Source organism: Saccoglossus kowalevskii, chromosome 2 (assembly GCF_978046115.1).
Source record: "Saccoglossus kowalevskii chromosome 2, keSacKowa6.1, whole genome shotgun sequence".
NCBI lineage: Eukaryota > Metazoa > Hemichordata > Enteropneusta > Harrimaniidae > Saccoglossus > Saccoglossus kowalevskii.
This window is the reverse complement of record NC_140642.1, coordinates 12,866,033-12,886,424: the sequence shown is the minus strand read 5'-3', so window position 1 is coordinate 12,886,424 and position 20,392 is coordinate 12,866,033. Positions and strand designations below refer to the sequence as shown.

Sequence of the window (20,392 nt, the reverse complement as noted above, 5' to 3'; positions counted from 1 at the left end):
AATTATGTTGACCTTGCCTGCTATAAAAGTGTATAAGTAGGTAAAACCATGGGACATCATAGAGATGTCATAGTCCTCACAACACCCTACTGTCTTATTGAGTCACTTCATGTAATATCCCCTTTATCAAATGAGCGACTATGCACTGAGGACCCAGGTGGACAAGGATGTTGGATGTGCCATTACAAAAATGGTTTTCATTAAAATCTCGTCAAAATTTGTGGGTGTCTATATAGGTAAAAATATAGTTGAAATGCTAGAGTTTGAGCACCCTGTGGAACAGCACAGCTTATTCAGGATAAACAAATACAACTTTGGCGGAATCCTAGCTGGTTCTACAGATACAAATGCTCATACAGAAATGTCATATATTCCTGACCACAGTAAATGATTTTTCTGGTAAAATGCTGTATGCAGATTGAGTTTCCGCTTGTAAGTTGCAATTGGCAAACGTCACAATATGGATAAAATGACTTGAACATCCAGAGACATTGACACAAAAGAATACACTCATTACCAATATTTTTTTTTTTTCAATTTTTATTACATTCACATCTAATGCATGGAGAGTACATACATATATATGTATATATATGAATAATGTGGCAGTCCAATAGCACCATTCCTAATAATAAAGTTGATTGTATTTTATATATGTACATAATAGTATATTCCTTTGGTATTTTATCAATCCATATATCATGTTCTTAATGTAACGCCCACCTATACAGAAATGACTGCTTGCTTCCAAATCAGTGTAAATGATATTATTAGTGACTCTAGTAGAATTGGACTAGAAATAAACATGGTTAATATCAACAGAAGTTGCTGGCATTCTTTCACACACATCACGGATACACAATTTACGTCTGAAATCTAGGTTGTAAACCAACCACACATGGCGACATTTAACACCAGTTTGATGACTCACATGGGTGTTGAAATATAATACAACATATTACGGTTCTTGTATGGCAATTCTCGTCCCTTATAGGGGAATGAATACACAAAAGGAGGTAATAGATTATCAGAATGAAGATAAACAGATACACAGATTGCAATATTTATCGCTCTAATTGAGAGAGATTATACGTGTATATATATATATGTCATTTGAATAGGTTATACTATCTAAATGCTATTTATATTTACATTTGAATTGACGCACGTTGTTGAGTTCACAAAAACTCATCATACACACATACTGTTCTAAAGTCTAAATATTGATTCACTCTAGAAATGAAATGACATTTTCATTCTTTTTCACAAATCTATATGCTATTCAAAAACAAGAACATTTCAAACAAGTAGAATAATGACAAACCAAATAATATACAAATGGAAACCCAAGCTTTCAAGGCAAGAATACTATCGTATTCTACCGTATTTACGCATCTTCAATAGAAGTACAAAAAAATGTACAAATAAACCCAAAATTCCAGTTATTGTAAGCTGGATCATTAAAATAATACTTATTTTGTCCAAGATACATTTACATTTGAGCTACTAATAGAGCGAAAATAATACATGTACATGTATGTGTAAAAAGCTATAAAAACAGCACTCTCCATGTCCTTGTCCATGTCCAAGCCCAAGCCCAACAATAATTAATACATTCAGTTCAATATTGTACCAAGCTTGGTTGGTTCCAACACAAATGGTCATTTGTTACGAAATAAATACATTTCAACGAATCAAAATAAACAAAAAGATAAACAAGATGAAGAAAACGTAACAAAAATAAAAGACACATTGGGTGTCCACCCTGAGAACAAATTGTTGTAACCATGGCAATAAAACTCATCACACACTTTCTATTCTTGGAAGATTCCAAATTCTGATTCGCACAGAACAATTTGCATAAAGTTTCTCTTTCGGTCACAATACTATAACATACAATGAAAGAAAATGTAAAACATGAACAACAAACAACTTTCCATTCATTTACAATCTCCTCATGGAGACACGACATGACACGCGGTGAAAAATGCACTGTACGTGCATACACATTGGGTAGTACAATTTAAGTGATTATGGGTTGTATTCTCTTATTTTTACTTAAACTGTAAGCAATACTGTGGAATACTTTATTTTCGCTGGAATTAATTTTCGCTGAAAAGGCTTTTGGGGCGTTTTGTATGGAATTTATTTTCACTGATTTTTCACGAGTTTAATGTGAAATATAGGAAAAAAGTATATTCGCTGGATTTTATTTTCACGTAATCATCCCTTCAGCGAAAATAAATTCCAAGCGAAAATAAAGTATTCTACAGTATCTAGATCAAAACTGTTGAGCTGTGTAACTACAGTTATGCACAAATGAAAAGTATCAAAGCAATCTAAACTTATCATTAGAGCGCCCTCAAAAAAATAAAATCAGCATCAGCCTAAGCATTCCCTCAGCTATTAAAAATTAGCATTTTAGCACACTGAACTTAGCATTAGAGCGCCCTCAACTAATAAAATTAGCATTTGAATACACTGAACTTTTGCTTGTTCCCGGCGTCCTTTGTGAATGGTGCGCCATGACACTTGAGGCGGGAACCAGCTAACACTGAACTTAGCATTAGAGCGCCCTCAACAAATAAAGTTAGCATTTAAGCACTGAACTTTGAATTAGAGCGCCCTAAACTAATAAAATTAGCATTTGAAGACACTGAACTTTTGCTTGTTCCCGGGGTCCTTTGTGAATGGTGCGCCATGACACTTGAGGCGGGAACCAGCTAACACTGAACTTAGCATTAGAGCGCCCTCAACTAATAAAATTAGCATTTGAGTACTCTGAACTTTTGCTTGTTCCCAGGGTCCTTTGTGAATGGTGCGCCATGACACTTGAGGCGAGAACCAGCTAACACTGAACTTAGCATTAGAGCGCCCTCAACTAATAAAGTTAGCATTTAAGCACTGAACTTTGAATTAGAGCGCCCTCAACTAATAAAATTAGCATTTGAATACACTGAACTTTTGCTTGTTCCCGGGGTCCTTTGTGAATGGTGCGCCATGACACTTGAGGCGAGAACCAGCTAACACAGAACTTAGCATTAGAGCGCCCTCAACTAATAAAATTAGCATTTGAGTACTCTCAACTAATAGAATTAAATCACCATTGAATTTGAGTGCCACAGAATTTTTTTTTTTTATATTAGCATATTGCTATGATGATAAAAATTTATCGTCATAGAAATGTAGATTTAGAATAAAACTTGATTAATAGACCACACTCAACTATTCTGCACCATCAAATATGGCAGTAAAAACAGCTTGAAATATCCCAATAAAAACACAAGAAAACTAATGCATGAAAACATCACAACCAGCATAAGACTTGCATAAAGTTTCCCAATACCAGAAAAATACTTGTTCAAAACTGTAAATTTAGTAAAATCTACATACCGGTACATAGCAAAAATATTAAACACATTTGTAAGCAAGTCAAAGAGGCACAGATAATTTAAATAATTACACAGTAATTAGCAAATCTTGAATTACATTAATATTAATATTCAAATATTAAGTTTTTTTTGTTTTGTTTTTTTCAACAATCAAGCAGTTGGAGATATCCACAATCGTATTTAATATCCAAACAAAAATAAAAATTGTAAATAACCACCGCGATAGGTGCCAAAAATCTAATATGGGAAACAAAATTATGACATAATTATTATTCAGTGACAGTGCCACATAGTTGATCAAATTTCCCGTTACAAGTTTTTTATGTCACATGCAACACATACTAAACATAATAACTGTACAAAAACAAAACCTTCACAGCCTGAAGTCTGCTAGCTATCGCATGTTGCAATTGTTCTAAATAGCTGGATAATGGAGTAACGCTCACATTGCCTTGGTAACCAGTAAATATAATCTGACAAATATATATTCAGTAACAGGAAATAGAATAAATTTGTTTGTGCATGTATATGGCAGAGTAGGATAGGATGGGATATTTAACATTCTGGTCCAAAAAAAAATGGTGTAAAAAGACAATATTATTTACATTACAAATGTATTTTTTCTAAGAAGTTTCAGATAATAAGCCGATTCATATTTATTTTGTTTATTATCAACTCACGAGGGATTTTTTAAAATTCTCTTCAGTTTGTAGTCATAAACATGGCGGCAGAAATACGTCAGCTCCTTATCAATGTACTCTGAGGGAAGTCGGTCCTTTCGGGGGTATTCCTCGGCGAGTGGAACCAACGGTATCCCATTTTTGATGCCTTCCGCCGTCATTTTAACAACTCTACAGTGTCTGAAAGAGATGAAAATGAAACACAATTTTTTGATGGTCAGTCGTCATCAAGTGAGGTCATTGATCAGCCAGGTTTGTCGTTGCGAACCACGTCAAGCTTAGTTTATTCCATTTGATTTTCAGACATAGTAAATAATAATAGCTGTTGACTACCATGAACTTCAAAAAACAAATTCAATAGATCACTATAGCAACTTGGAGCACTCGACTCCACTAGAACAATATACTTGTTAAGGTAAAAAAGGGATCAATAAATTTGATATATTGTAACATATGCTAAGTCACTGTGAAAAAAATGAAATGTGTCAAACAAGCATATGATGTCTATTATAACACATAAACACGCAAGGGAATCTCCTAGGATAATTTAATGAAAGGTATACGTGGCTAATGAAGCATATACCTGTTATATTCAGCAAGCGTGAGTACGTAACACCTGTCTTCTATGGTGGCTACGCTATTATGATCCTTGTGCTTCGATGCGAACAACTCAACCTACATAAAAAAAAAAGAGCGTGATTATAAAATACTGTGTCAGGTAATTTTAATATACTAGAATTATTGATTTCTAATTGGGCCGATTGACTACAGGTGTTCGAAAACTAGCAAACAAAATGTCTTGATATATAACTGTACAGTTAAGATGCAATTCTATTTGTGGAATGATTTAAAATCTTATATTTAACCACGTCACTGATAATGTTTAATACTGACCCAAATTTTTAATGCAGATATTTTGAATTTTCTATTCTTTGCAAAGTGGTTGTTATATATTCTGGTTGATAAATACCTTAGGACTGAAAATTTATTACTGATTGATTTTCACAATTTTTGTCATACAACTTCATCCAAACACAAAAATCAATTACAGAGACTTTCACAGTCCCAAATTTGTAATAATTCACTAAAATCAAATATTTTTTAATTAAAATGGCATCGCATCTAATAAAAGATTATAATACATCAGTGAATGTTTGTTATAATTCACATTAAGAAAAAACGGCAAATTCTATAGACTATACCACATTATTCTCAGGACTAGATATGACACCTACCGGTATACAAACAACCATATACGATAATAAAGCAACAAGATTACAATGTGAATAATATATAAAAAATCTTACACACAAATTACAATAACCACTGGTACAAACCTCATGGTGATGGGGTTTTCTTCCACCTTCAATATGTTCCGGTCTATAATACCACAAAATGCTGACCATCAATTCACCTGAAATGAGTGAGAACAAGTTAACAGTGAGGGACGACAATGACAAGGACAGACACTTAGCCTGAATGAGTTTCTCTTCATATAGATTTTTGATCTTAAATTATGAATATCATTTGTATCATACTGGAATATACTGTGTACACGGTTTTATTTGTCAATGATACAAATGTTCTTGATTTGGTGATGCTTTGTGAGGAAAAAATATCGAGATATTCTCTGCAACCCTCACAAAATTAAAGTGGTTTACCATATATTTACACGCAGCATGCTGCATTTAGAATAACAATAGCGCAAATTGTATGCACGTTATGAATATACTATAGCCATAAAGTCTGGAGGAGAGGCAATATCCGAGACATGGAACAGACGACATAGACTGTGATATCAAATAACTGACGTATTTGATATAATACTCAGAAAAAGATGTCTATACTAGTTGAACCCATTAAAATGCCAATTATTAATATGAAACTGAAAATTTTTTAAAATTACTTCATCCAGCCCGAGATGACTGCAGTAATTATTCTATTCAACTAAATTTGCTTATTAGTTATTAGAAGACCATACCTATATTTTGTGAGTACTGAAATACAAACGAGTAAACATTTTTTTATTTACAGCCTTTTCAGTTTTTGTTTATATTTCAAATGTACACTAACTAGTATCAATTACATATTTGTGTCAAAATGCAAATTAGTAATAAAATTATTTATTTCCTGAAAACTACTGATGGTAAAAGCATGAGCGTTTATAAAGTACCCCTGTAGGAGCCAAAGAAATTAATTTCCAGTTTTTGATGGGAGTTTTATAACTACAGCGAATATTAACATTAATATGTCATATCTCAAGCTGTCAATTGTTTTTTTTATAATATACACATTACATTATGTAATAACTTACACATTTAATAACTTATAGAGATAATTATAATTATATTGCTGTAGGTAATTGCTCCTAATTCTCTTTCACTAAACTTTTTCAGATTACAATTATCACCACACCTATTAACTAGAACCTTTTAATTTTCCATTACCATGGTAACACCTGAGTGGAGCAAAACAACTACATAATATCGTGACATAAAACAGTCTCCAAAACAATAATAAGAACAATTGCATTCAATAGCATCATTATTTCAAGATTTAATGGAAACATTTTATCATGTGGAGCATGCATTCATATTTCTGTCAGAGTTGTGACTCCTGACAAGCAACTTGTTGCCAGCAGTTACCCTTTCACACAGATGTTTTAACGCAAAAATATTAAGTGAAATGTATTTGCGGTAAATACAAAACATAATCAGACTAGGTATAGTTTATAAGCAATCTGAGCTGAGTGACATGAAAACCCTGTATAGAATGCTTGTCATTCTATAACCAGCTAGTTTTTGTTGATCATACATTTATTTCGCTGTCAATCTTGCCACTGATATTGTTGTTTTTAGTATCAGACTTGATTCCAATAACAAAATTGACGTATAATCAACATGACTTTTGCTTCAAAATGAACAAGTCATTGAAAATGACACAGTCCCTGTTAAACTTTTGAAAGTTCTCTTTGTGCTCATCATGTTAAAGCAAAGGGGTTGTCGCGAACGTGTTCTTGAAACTTGAGTCTCAAGTGGCATATACAACAGAATGTTCATTTACATCAAATTCGAATAAGTGTTGCATGACAACCCCTCCGGTTTAAATTGAGGTGCATGTCTATGATATTGCACTTGCTAAAATTGTTTAAAGTATGTTTGAGAAAATGCAAGTCTGAGGATGGGAATGAGGCACTAAAATTAAATTACCATAATATCATGAATATGAATGCTTGTTGCCATGGTGCCCTACACTAAATCTTCACATGGGGCTTACAATGTTAAGATATGTGTAATATGGGATTCTGGGATAGGGAATACAGCAATTGCAACTCTTTGTAATTGTATTGCTAGTTCAGGACTAAAGTGGCTAATAGAGTCAAGCACCTTCTTGTGTTGAATAATATGGTGAAGGCAGTTCAAAATAATGCATTGAATAAGACTTAGCTAGGCATAGGCCCGAATCAAAAAATGCCTAAGCATGTCCAAGTTTTCACATTTTAAACAAACAAGATGGCAGCAAGTCGGCCATATTTGATCAAATTGCAAATTGAATTGACATGTACATGTATCCATTTATGACATGCTAAATATCAATGAAAATGATACATGAGTGACAGAGATATAATAGTAATATGGTCAAAAATAAAAACAGCTATTATTCGGCCATCTTTGATCTGATTATGAAACAAACTGACATGTATGATTTATGTGCTAAATACGAATGAAAATTGTACATAAATCTTGGAAATATAGTAGTAGGGCCAAAAAGTCAGATGGCTGTTAAACGACCATCCTTGATCTAATTGCCAAAGAAATTGTCATGGACATGTATCTTAACATGTATAATCTACAAGTTTGAATGAAAACTGACAAAGCATGTTCAAAAACAAGATGGCTGCCAGTCGGCCATTTGGAATCAAATCGCTAAAACAGTGCATGTGCATATGTCCCACATAAAGTACTAGGCACATGCAAAGAATGAACGGAATCGGTTCAAAGGATTCTGAAATATGACTTGGAAAGACAGACGCACAGATGGACATACGAAGACCAAATTATAAGTACCCGTTTTCGAACTTCGTTTGTAATTACGTGAGAAAACATCATCCCATAAATTCACACCCTGCTATTAACTACTGATAAATAATGCAATAAAATTATTATAGGTATACCTTCCTCTGGGTCATCCCATATGGCTGCAACTTTTGCAATGTACGGAAGGTCAATTTTACGGGGTCCAGACTTCAGAAGAATACAGTCCAGCACGTTGATGATGTCACCACCTTTTCGTTTCATAGCACTGTAGCAGTTCCTTACAACGGAAGGTGCATCATTCTGAAAAATCAGAAATAGATAAAAATGACCAAAGAGTTTGAAAATATCATGTTAATACTGCATACTGACATGCAATAGCGACTGGACTAATGTGTCTGTACTCCTACTATATGTAATTAAAATTGAGACAGACTGGATTCGTACATTGAAATTAAGTTTGTTTCCCATTTATGGCACTACCCGTAGTTCCTTTTGTCTATTCTCCATATAAATGTCTATAAAATATAAGGGATGACACAGATTTAAGAGAAGTCAATGAATGGACAATTGATACAATGTATGCAAAAATACACCCCCTCCTTGATAAAGGTTAACTGCAATGCAAGTTTTGCATTTGGTATAATGTTGAAGAACATTTTATTACAGTTATAATTAGTTTGATTATCACCCAGGGCAAGGACCAATTTGCCTCCCCATTAGAGTATGCAACACACTCACCCAAGGGTAAGGGCCCATTTGACTCCCATTAGAATATGCAACACACTCACCCCAGGGGTGACCTATTAGAATATGCAAAACACTCACCCTGGGGTAAGGACCAATTTGCCTCCCCAATAGAGTATCCAACACTCACACCCTGGGGTAAAGACCATGTAGTCACTCCTTTTTTCTATTTAATCTCCAATAATTAAGACATACAGGCTGTTTAAGAAAGAATAAATCAATTTACCTGTAAAAACACTGATTTCTGAAATTGTTCACCAATCCCTTGCCAGCCATTAGTAGACTTTTTTCGAATTTTGGGTTTTAGTGATGGTGGTGGAACAGTTGTCTTCAACTCTGCTTCACCTTCAAAAAGTTGTTTTTTAGGTTTCTTTTTTTTCTGCAACGTTTTGTACTGCTTTGTAATAAACGTTTCTGGTACTGACTGTGGCAAAACAGAACCAGTGGAGAAAGCTGGAAAAAAAAGAAATTCGTTGTTAAATGAGGCCTCCATATTATCTACACAATGGCAAAGGTCAACCAAGCAGTCTACTTTTTTAAATGAAACAATGATTGTACTTCTTTGTGGAAACATCTCTGGGAAAAGCACGAGAACATTTTGCAGTTAAAAACCGTATTCAATCCATTGAACCCCATGATTTATGGTCAAACATTTTGCACATTTTTATGTTTTTTGACATAATTTATTAATTCCCCCATTAGCTACAGGTCCACCTACCACTGTGAAGTCCCTCCTTTCACTGTGACTTTCCTCCTTCCACTGCATTCCACTCTACTCACTGTATTTTCCTCCTCGCACTGTGACTTCCCTCCCCAAACCATGACTTCACTCCCTAAACCGTGACTTCACTCCCCAAACCGTGACTTCACTCCCCAAACCGTGACTTCACTCCCCAAACCGTGACTTCACTCCCCAAACCGTGACTTCACTCCCCAAACCGTGACTTCACTCCCCAAACCGTGACTTCACTCCCCAAACCGTGACTTCACTCCCCAAACCGTGACTTCACTCTCCAAACCGAGACTTCACTCCCCAAACCGTGACTTCACTCCCCAAACCGTGACTTCACTCCCCAAACCGTGACTTCACTCCCCAAACCGTGACTTCACTCCCCAAACCGTGACTTCACTCCCCAAACCGTGACTTCACTCCCCAAACCGTGACTTCACTCCCCAAACCGTGACTTCACTCCCCAAACCGTGACTTCACTCCCCAAACCGTGACTTCACTCCCCAAACCGTGACTTCACTCCCCAAACCGTGACTTCACTCCCCAAACCGTGACTTCCCTCCCCAAACCGTGACTTCCCTCCTCACACCGTGACTTCCCTCCTCACACCGTGACTTCCCTCCTCACACCGTGACTTCCCTCCTCACACCGTGACTTCCCTCCTCCACTGTTATTTCACTCCTCCACTGTGACTTCCCTCCTCACACCGTGACTTCCCTCCTCACACCGTGACTTCCCTCCTCCCACCGTCACTTCCCTCCCCACACTATGACTTTCCTCCTCCCACCCTGACTTCCCTCCCCACACTATGACTTCCCTCCCCACACTATGACTTCCCTCCTCCCATCGTGACTGCACTCCCCACACTGTGACTTCTCTCCTCACACCACGACTTCTCTCCTCACACCACAACTTCTCTCCTCACACCACAACTTCCCTCCTCACACCACGACTTCCCTCCTCACATCATGACTTCCCTCCTCACATCATGACTTCCCTTTCACTGTGGCTTCCTCTCACTGCATTCCCCTCCATTCCTTGTATTCCCCTCCACTCACTGTACTCCCCTCCACTCACTGTACTTCCCTTCTCACAACGTGACTTTCCTCCTGTCACTAGACCTCCCTCCTCTGAGTGCGACTTCCCGTTCACTGTGACTTCCTTCCACTCACTATATGAATCCCCCCTCTCACTGTGACTTCCCTCCTTCTCACATAAATGAAAAATTCATTCATGACCAAAATCTGGTTCTAGAATGGCAGAAATGCTTGATTTGGATGAATTTTTAATATTAAATGGCCGCCACTGGGCCATATATCTGAAATTGAATTGTCAAATGAATACATGTACATATGTGCAACATGATGTATAGACATGTAATGCTTGCTTTTGATGAATTTTTAACATTAAATGGCCGCCATTCAGCCATCTTGAATTTAATTGTCCAGTGAATACATATACATATATACGTGTATATGTTCGGCATAATGTATGATGTATATATACAAGCAGCCTATCGGCTGAGATAGCTCCGCTGTTAGCAATGCACATTTCAATTAAAGAACTGAAGACATGATTAGAAAATGAACAATATGAATAGTATCAAAGCAATCAGACTTACAGTTTTTAACAAGAAGTCGAAAATATCACTTTTTACCAAAAAATTACAAAAATATTCACCAAAATAAATTAATTAGAGAATTGAAGATATCATCACAAAACGAACAAATCTGAGAGAGGTCCACATGTAGTACCTATATATGTAATATCAAAGCAATCGGACTTACAGTTTTCAACAAGAAGTCGAAAATATCACTTTTTACCAAAAATGACAAAAATATTCACCAAAATTAGAGAACTGAAGATATCATCACAAAATGAACAAATCTGAGAAAGGTCTACATGTAGTATCTATATATGTAATATCAAAGCAATTGAACTATTGGTTTTTAACAAGAAGTCGAAAATATCACTTTTTACCAAAAATTACAAAAATATTCACCAAAATTAGAGAATTGAAGATATCATCACAAAATAAACAAATCTGAGAGAGGTCCACATGTAGTACCTATATATGTAATATCAAAGCAATCGGACTTGCGGTTTTTAACAAGAAGTCGAAAATATCACTTTTTACCAAAAATGACAAAAATATTCACCAAAATTAGAGAATTAAAGATATCATTACAAAATGAACAAATCTGAGAGAGGTCCACATGTAGTACCTATATATGTATTATCAAAGCATTTGCACTTGCGGTTTTTAACAAGAAGTCGAAAATACCAGTTTTTACCAAAAATGACAAAAATATTCACCAAAATTAGAGAATTGAAGATATCATCACAAAATGAACAAATCTGAGAGAGGTCCACATGTAGTACCTATATATGTAGTATCAAAGCAATTGGACTTGCGGTTTTTAACAAGAAGTCGAAAATATCACTTTTTACCAAAAATGACAAAAATATTCACCAAAATTAGAAAATTGAAGATATCATCACAAAATGAACAAATCTGAGAGAGGTCCACATGTAGTACCTATATATGTAGTATCAAAGCAATTGGACTTGCGGTTTTTAACAAGAAGTCGAAAATACCAGTTTTTACCAAAAATGACAAAAATATTCACCAAAATTAGAGAATTGAAGATATCATCACAAAATGAACAAATCTGAGAGAGGTCCACATGTAGTACCTATATATGTAGTATCAAAGCAATTGGACTTGCGGTTTTTAACAAGAAGTCGAAAATATCAGTTTTTACCAAAAATGACAAAAATATTCACCAAAATTAAAGATATCATTACAAAATTAACAAATCTGAGAGAGGTCCACGTGTAGTACCTATAGATGTAATATCAAAGCAATTGCACTTGCGGTTTTTAACAAGAAGTCGAAAATATCACTTTTTACCAAAAATGACAAAAATATTCACCAAAATTAGAGAATTGAAGATATCAACATGAAATGAACAAACCTAAGAGAGGTCTACCCAAGGTACATATACACCAAGTATCAAAGCATTCAGGCTTGTAGTTTTCAAGAAGAAGTCGAAAAAGTAAAACATTGACACGGACGACGGACGACGACGGACGACGACGACGGACGACGACGGACAATCACTCATATGATAAGCTCCGCTCGACAAAGTCGACAGCGGAGCTAAAAATATACATAACCAGTCAAGGCATTCAGAGATATGGCTCTGGAACAGCATTAGTTTGAACAGAATGACCACCAGTCAGCCACTTTGAATCTGAACTGAAAAACAAAATAATATGTATCAAGGCCTATATTGTCCAATGTATTTAACCAGTTTGAACAAAATTTACCTATACACGATATCTAGATACAGTTGAGTTCTCAAATGGCAGAAATGTTTGCTTTAGATGCATTTTTACCAAGATGGACACCATTTGGCAATCTTGAATCAAATCATGACACGAATAAACATGCATATGTCGCCTAAGATATGTGATGTATTTGTGAAGTGTGAATGTGATCGGCAAAGAATTGTCCGAGATACAAGTAGGGATGCACAGACACAGGCACACACAAAAGTCAAAAGAATATGCCATCTGAAGTTTTCTCGCATGGAGACTAGGCAAAATTTGATTTTTTTTCAAAGGCTAAAGGATGAGACATGTAAAATTATAGTGGGTAGAGCAGGAATCATATAGCAAATATTCTAGAGTCTATTTTTTGGTAGCGATGCAGAGAAACAGACTTAGGTAGCTGGGTTGGGAATGAGGGGAAAGCTAGTAAGGGATCCACTGTGGCTGAAAGAAAACTCTATTGACTGTCCATCCAAAGTCCGCAGACCACTATGGAGGACGAACAAATGCTCAAATGGAACCCAAAATAGATTGTGGCAACTGAACATACAGAAACCACACAAAAACATCAGAATGTACCACTAGCTGTACAAGGCTTGCGTTAAAACTAGTCTGTACCAAGTCCACACCAAATTCTTTTTGCTCGTCAGCTTCGAAAAAAGGAACGAACTGAAAATGAATAATGGTGCTACCCATGATGCCATGTGTTGCTAGGCAAACCAGGATTGTACCATTAAAAATGGTTGGTAATATGCAGCGACTTTCCCATATTTGTGTAAAGTTAGACCTAACTATATCCAACAAGGCCATACAAAATTACACACAAAGTATTAATATGTTCGTCAAATGCAATAACTTTGAGACACCATATCTAAAATATTTACTGTTCTTAGCTTCATAATTTGAGTCTAGAATCCTGATCTGTTTGTTTAATAAACTCCTTAATGAGCGAGCACTTCTATAAACCAGTATTGCCAATAAATGTTATCTACAATGTGATCAACCACATCTGACATGCTGAACTGATGACTCTCAATGAAGACAGGAAAAATTTCTTTACCTTGTGAAAAGTGATTCTTCCCGGAGGAGGTGGATGATGGTGTAAACTGCACAGGCATAATAGGCGTACTTAAGCTACCAATTCCACCAATGGTGACTGTCTGTCCTTCTAAACTGCTAGGTAATATAACATTAGTTCCAGCTGCTGATGCTAAAAGCTGTTGCCCAAGGCCTTCAAGTGGAGTGTGTTTTTTCTTTTTCTTCTTCTTAGCTGCTGAAATTGGGAATGCAGCTGTAGCATATGATGGCAGTGTTGCGGTATTGCTGAGAAAAACAGCATTTCCTGTGTTGGGAATAAAGTTGTATGTAGGTCCTAGTCCAACTATCCACTGTCCTTTTTCAGCTGACAGGTATTTCTTTTTTTTGGCACGAAACTCTGGCTTGTTTGAACCAGACCTTACTTTATGTCCTTGATTGTATGACGTCATCACAGCCTGTGCATGTAGGCTAGCAGTTCGGCAGGAATTACGAACTCCATGTGACGGATTTTGAAGTTTCTTTTTCCACTTCTTTCTGGCAGTAAGCTTAGCTTTCTTTTCTTCTGATAACTCTGCTGTCTTTTTCTCTTTACTTGTGACAGTTTGAGACAGCTGCAATGCAGAGATCCCACTTGCACTTTGCAACGGAATGAACTGTGTCTGTGAATCAATGTACATTTTGTTCACGGTCACGTTTACCGGCTGCTGCCATATTGCTGGTGGTGTCTGTAACCCGGCAACTGACCTCGCAACATGAATAGCTTCCGACACTAAGTTACTTTTCATTATTACTTTCCTAGATTTCTTAGTTTTGCTCAACAAATTCAAATCAGATTTTGACATCATATCTTTTGTTTTGCACTTCTTCTTTAGCATTTTCTCCGGTTTCTCAACCTTCTTTGTGGTTTCTTTGACAGTGCCGGTTTTAGTGTTTGTTTGACCCTTGTTCTTACTGTCCTTCAGTGGAGCTGAATTCAGACGTACCTTTTTCCTTGGTACCCTGACTTCATCCTTTTCATATAATATTTGCATTTTGGTTTGTGCCGTAAGACTGGCTATTCTACGTTTTCTAGTTTCTGGCTCAGGAAAAGACATATATTCTGCCTTGCCTTTTTTCTTTTTAGAAACTGACGCTTTTTTTAACAGTTCCTCAGTCTCTAGCTCAAGACTTGGTTTGTCTTTCAGCTTAGTGAAAACATCATCATTGTCGTCAAATTGCTCTTCGGTTTCTTTGAAATTGACAGGTTTCTCGTCCAAGACTTCTTGCTTGAGTGCAGTGGCACGAAATGAGATATCTGTATCTATGTAGACGTTTTTTAGTGCCTTCTGTTGAAGTTCGGTCATCTTCAAAGTGTTGTTGTTCTCTTCTTTGGTAACAGCAGGCTCATTAAACTCCATCTGCTGTTCATTTTTATAAAGTTTGTTTAGAGACACAGTTTCACTGTACGAGATGACTTTTTCCACAGCATTTCGTTCACCAATATGATGTCTGAATTTGTACTCCTCAGCTGAGAGTTCGGCGAAACTATCAGAGAGCCACGGCTTTAATTCTGATTTGTTATTGTCAATCTGTTCACCCACGTTCTCAATTTTACAACATAATCGATTCTTTCTCTTCTTTTTTGAATTCGATAAGCTTTCCATAAAATCAAGTTTTCTCTTTCGGCTTAACGTTGGTGTAATGTTCTTTATATAGCTTGAGACCTTAGATTCGGAAGAACAGCGTCTACTCGAAGATGCTTTGGATTTTTTATTCACTAGTTCGGTATCAATGTGCAGCGATTCAAAAACATTTGAAGAAGACATCGTCAACGGGCATAGTCCCTCATTCACTGTTGTACTGTTTACTTTCTTTACTAGACTGTTCTTTTGTTTTGGAGATTTTCTTGGTGAGTAATAAATAGTTTTTTCTTTTTTCTGTGCATTCAGGCCGTCCATAATAGATTCCTAGTAAAATACAAATTAAAACAAGATGGTAAGAGTTAAGGTCCTATTGTTGGGAAAACTTTGTTGAACGTCCTTTCAATTTTGAGTACCTTAGGCAAAAATTGAAAGTTGCGTCGTTATCAAGTTATACCAGTACTGATCAAAACCTGATGCATTGCACTATTTATCAACTATTTTATTTATTGTTTTACTACAATAAATCCTGTCATGCATTGCTGTTCAGGTACGCACTAAGTGCAAGTAACCTAATAAGTTTGTAACATTCAATGTTCTAAATTCACTCGCACACAGTGGTAAGATGAGTAAAAAAATTATTTCTACAAATTAAAAAAAAAAGAAACCTAATTGCTATAAAGGTAACAACTAAAGATGTGTGTGGGTGTGTCTCAACCTAATTTTAATGGAAATTATATTACATTGAGTGTTGATTCATTTTGTAAAAAAAGTCCATTTTCAATCGTCGAACAGATAATCCTGCATAAAATTCATTGACTAAATGACATCCTAAGATGCTGAATACTCAACAACTGAAGCGAGGTGATATCTTGCCATTTCTGTAGATGTTGTATTTATTACATTACATAATCCTTAACATGTCAAAGTTTTTCTGATCCATAATTTTGTCAATAATACAACTTTAAACATCAAATTGATTTTAACCTAAACTAAGTTTTTTACCTGAGTGCCAACAAATAATAAGAACACCAGATTAAACTATTCACTACAAACAACAATTTTTATTAATTCCAAAAAACAAGATCAGTTTGTTAATGTTATTTCAATCTATTAGCAATGTTAACTTGATAACTTCATGAAACCTTTCAACTATGTATGTCTGAGTTTTACCAACATACCAAATTTTATTTAAATTTGGTGTGCGGTTTTTTTAGAATAGTTGATTAAATTCAACTAATTATAATAATATGCAAATTAACACATTTATATGCAAAGAATTATCAGGTATGTGCTGGTAAATTTTCATCAGAATAGGTTCACATGCATATTCCAACATGGCTGACGAAATCTGTAAGTGATACTGTATGCATAAAACAAAACTAAATTGTTTGTTTGTTAATTTGTTTGTTTTCATGATGGTGCATCTATAACATGCAACATTAAACTGAATCTTTAAAACTGTTTTGGGATAAGCCTGACTCAAAATGAATGGACATTTAAAGTAATATGGCCAAAAAGCAAGATGGCCGCAAGTGTGTTGTACATGCATAGTATATGCAATCAAAATGGATATGCAAATTGGTCATGTGACTAGCTAACTTGTTTCTGATCAGTAATTGAGATTGAAAAATTTATTAGATAACTGCTAAATTTGCAATCTAATATATGGTCACAAACTATTTGCTATTTTTCATATGAATGTATTTGCAACCAGACTCAACTATGTTATACTAAATGATCTAAATGTAACTTGTATATAGTTGTATTTTCAAAAACAAAAATGGCTGTCGGTCGGCCATCTTTAATTCAATCACTAAACAAATTGTCATGGATAGGTATCTTAACATGTATAATGTATGTACCAAATTTGAATGAAAACTGAAAAAGCATGTGCAATATATCAGTCAGCCATTTTGAATTGAATTGTTAAACCACTGCATGTGCATATCTCCCAAATAAAGTACTTGGCACATGCAAAGAATGAACGGATTTGGTTAAGAAGGTTCTGAAATATGATTCTGGATGGACAGACAGACAGACAGACAGATGGAGATTGAATTATTATAAGTCCCCATTTTTGAACTTCGTTCAAACATAATCACAAAATTTTAATGAGTATACCTAGTATAAATAAATTTTTCTCTATTTAATGAGGTTGACCCACGTAGCAAAATGCTACTAATATTCCTAGAGGTTCTCAACATAAAACTAATACATCACACAAAAGCAGAAACTCAAATTCACCGTATATTTTTTACCCTATTAAAAAATATTGAAATCAAATGCTTGGAAGACATCAATGAGACGAATGAAATAAAAGATGAAGCTCATTTACAAATAATATCATACTAACTGTTTTCGTTATTAACAATCTCTCTGCTGTAACATAATGGTAATTTGATAGCATCCGAAATAATCCGACATTCTAAGTGAAGCTTCGTTACAGTCAGCACGTACTGAGATGAAGACAAAATGACATTTTCAGAATAATGTTTATCTAAACACTAATAAGGCCAATAATATCTACGGATATAATCATTCAAATTAACACATCAGCTGATTAAAAACGTATTCAGGAATGTTTCAAATTACAGTTGACATAATTTAGTTGTCAACAGATATAGGACAGGCATGACATCACTGTACTAATAGGGCTTGGAATTGATTCATTCAGGCAGGTCGTCGTCTCACAATGGGCTATGTTTCGTAAATGAGATATCAATGATAATTAAAATTACGCACGCACACCCCCTAAAAGTCAACGATGGAGCAGGCAGACAGTCAATATTTCAAGTCCAGTCAAAATTAAATTCATAATGATTCATATATTGCCAGTCCACCATTTTACGTCAACCGTTTATTTCTCGCCCCGGGAAGTAAAGCGTGGCACAGAAAATCATCCAAGGATCATCTTACAAATCCTATACACATGCAATTGAATGAGAAAGGTAGTCGTCTAATTATTGCTTTGATTTCACTTAAAAATGCGAAATCTGTAAACGTCCACTAAAATGTTTACACTTAACTACTTTAAAAAAATCCTTGACTTTTCAGTGTACATTACATTCAGTGTGCGTTCAAATCAATTGCGGTGCGATTTAATCTTTGCTTTGTATCTCAAAGTTTTCCATTCTAGGAGATAATACTAGTAGGCCGTACTATATAATGCATCTAGAAAACGGAAATTTGTCATTGTTGTCGTCGTCGTATTACGCAGGGGATTATCAATTCAAACCAATGCATCCTCCTACTGCCTTTCAAAACACTTTTCATGCTTCATTGGCCGTTTTACCTGAATGCACATGCACACAATCTTAACGTCCCCATGAACTATTTCTTTTATGTTATGTACTTTTCCAGTCTTTGAATTTGCAGGCTATATCATGCGGAAATGATAGACGTAGCAAAACATCTTCTGTACACGTGCATCATTGATGTTATCGTGAGAATGTAATAGTTACAAAAAAATCGTAGGAATTTAGAGGATTAAAAGTTCAGATGCAGGAAGATAAATCAATGATAACGTCATTATTGAAGAAAGACTATTTGTCACCATCGTCTTTAAACACTAAATAGGTTTTATTTTTTGATATAAATCTAAATGCACATTACATATCATGTACTTGTATGTTATCAAAGTGCTTAAATAAAATGAATGATTTTTTTTGTCACCGTCTACCAATCCATATAGTAGACGCTTGTAATCGTTTAAACAAAAGCTATGCTGTCCCTATTAGACTTTACATAATTGAAAAGTGGTTTTACTTAAGGTAGAGATGCAGTTTATTTGGCTTGCTTTTTAATTGAGTAATTAGACAATGAAAATAGTATTATATATCCAACATGTTATATATTTTCTGAAAGCTTATTATACAAACTTTGTAAAACTTGTCTTTATTTTAAATATCCAGAATGCGTTTTTGATTTTGGGTCAAAAATATGCTTTTTTGGGCAAAAGTGGTTTAAAAAAAATTAGCTTAAAAACTAATTCAAATGCGTCCACTCATCTTGCTAACGGCTTTCAAAGTCGCACAGCATGACCTCAAAGTTCACTCTTTTCTATTTTTGCATAATTTATATATCCATGTTAATTGCGAACTTGTTATTTTTGTTCCACTCGCTGTAATAAACTGTTGAAGGGGGAACACACCTTGTCAATAATGTGTGAAAATTTCGAGGCAAATGGCCAAAGCGTCTATCAGCTATTTTAATTTAAAACCCAAGAATTCACCAAAAATAGAAGACGAGAAAAAGGCTAACTTGCATATTTGCACGTTAAACCGAGAATTACTGCTTTGTCATACTTTGTCATACTTTCTAGACTATTGAAATTGAAAGTTAACGTATAGACATAGACATTTGATGTAAAATCGTTGGACCAGAACAACTGCTCTTGAATATATAAATCAGAAACACGTCATTCATACCAGTGTTTTGATGGGGTCGGTAAAAACAGTGGCAATGCCCAGTAAATATGACGTCATCTCATGAATTATTAAACAGGGGGCGGGGTCCTAGGAAGGTGACCTTTTATCACGATAAAAACATCATGGCTTCTCTTCGATGTATTTTCAATAAAAAATCTACGAGTACTTCAGAGCCTATGATTTACCATGAAGAGTACAAAGTGGGATATTAAATTATTTATCCTCGATGATTTTTATGTAGTATTGAGAACCAACTCCAGGAAGCGAACGCACAATAATGAAAAATCGCGTAATCCTAGAATCGAAACGCGAGACACAGAAGTTTTGTTCAGTGTTTCCAATCCCATTTTTCCCACTGCAACATATTTGTTAAAAAGAAATATTTG

The 20,392-nt window shown here is 35.2% G+C and overlaps 1 protein-coding gene across 1 annotated transcript in view; it reads right to left on the bottom strand.

Annotated features, from left to right (window-relative positions):
- Window positions 1–1,250: 1,250 nt before the first annotated feature.
- Window positions 1,251–20,392, bottom strand: part of LOC102801554 (uncharacterized) — a 30,698-nt gene continuing 11,556 nt past the window's right edge. The window contains exons 3-8 of the mRNA XM_085491576.1: window positions 13,980–15,903; window positions 9,080–9,306; window positions 8,247–8,409; window positions 5,410–5,486; window positions 4,656–4,747; window positions 1,251–4,252 (exon numbers count right to left, since the gene is read on the bottom strand). Of these exons, the coding sequence (XP_085347702.1) occupies window positions 4,069–4,252; window positions 4,656–4,747; window positions 5,410–5,486; window positions 8,247–8,409; window positions 9,080–9,306; window positions 13,980–15,903 (2,667 nt within the window). The 3' untranslated portion in view covers window positions 1,251–4,068. The remainder of the gene's footprint in view (window positions 4,253–4,655; window positions 4,748–5,409; window positions 5,487–8,246; window positions 8,410–9,079; window positions 9,307–13,979; window positions 15,904–20,392) is intronic.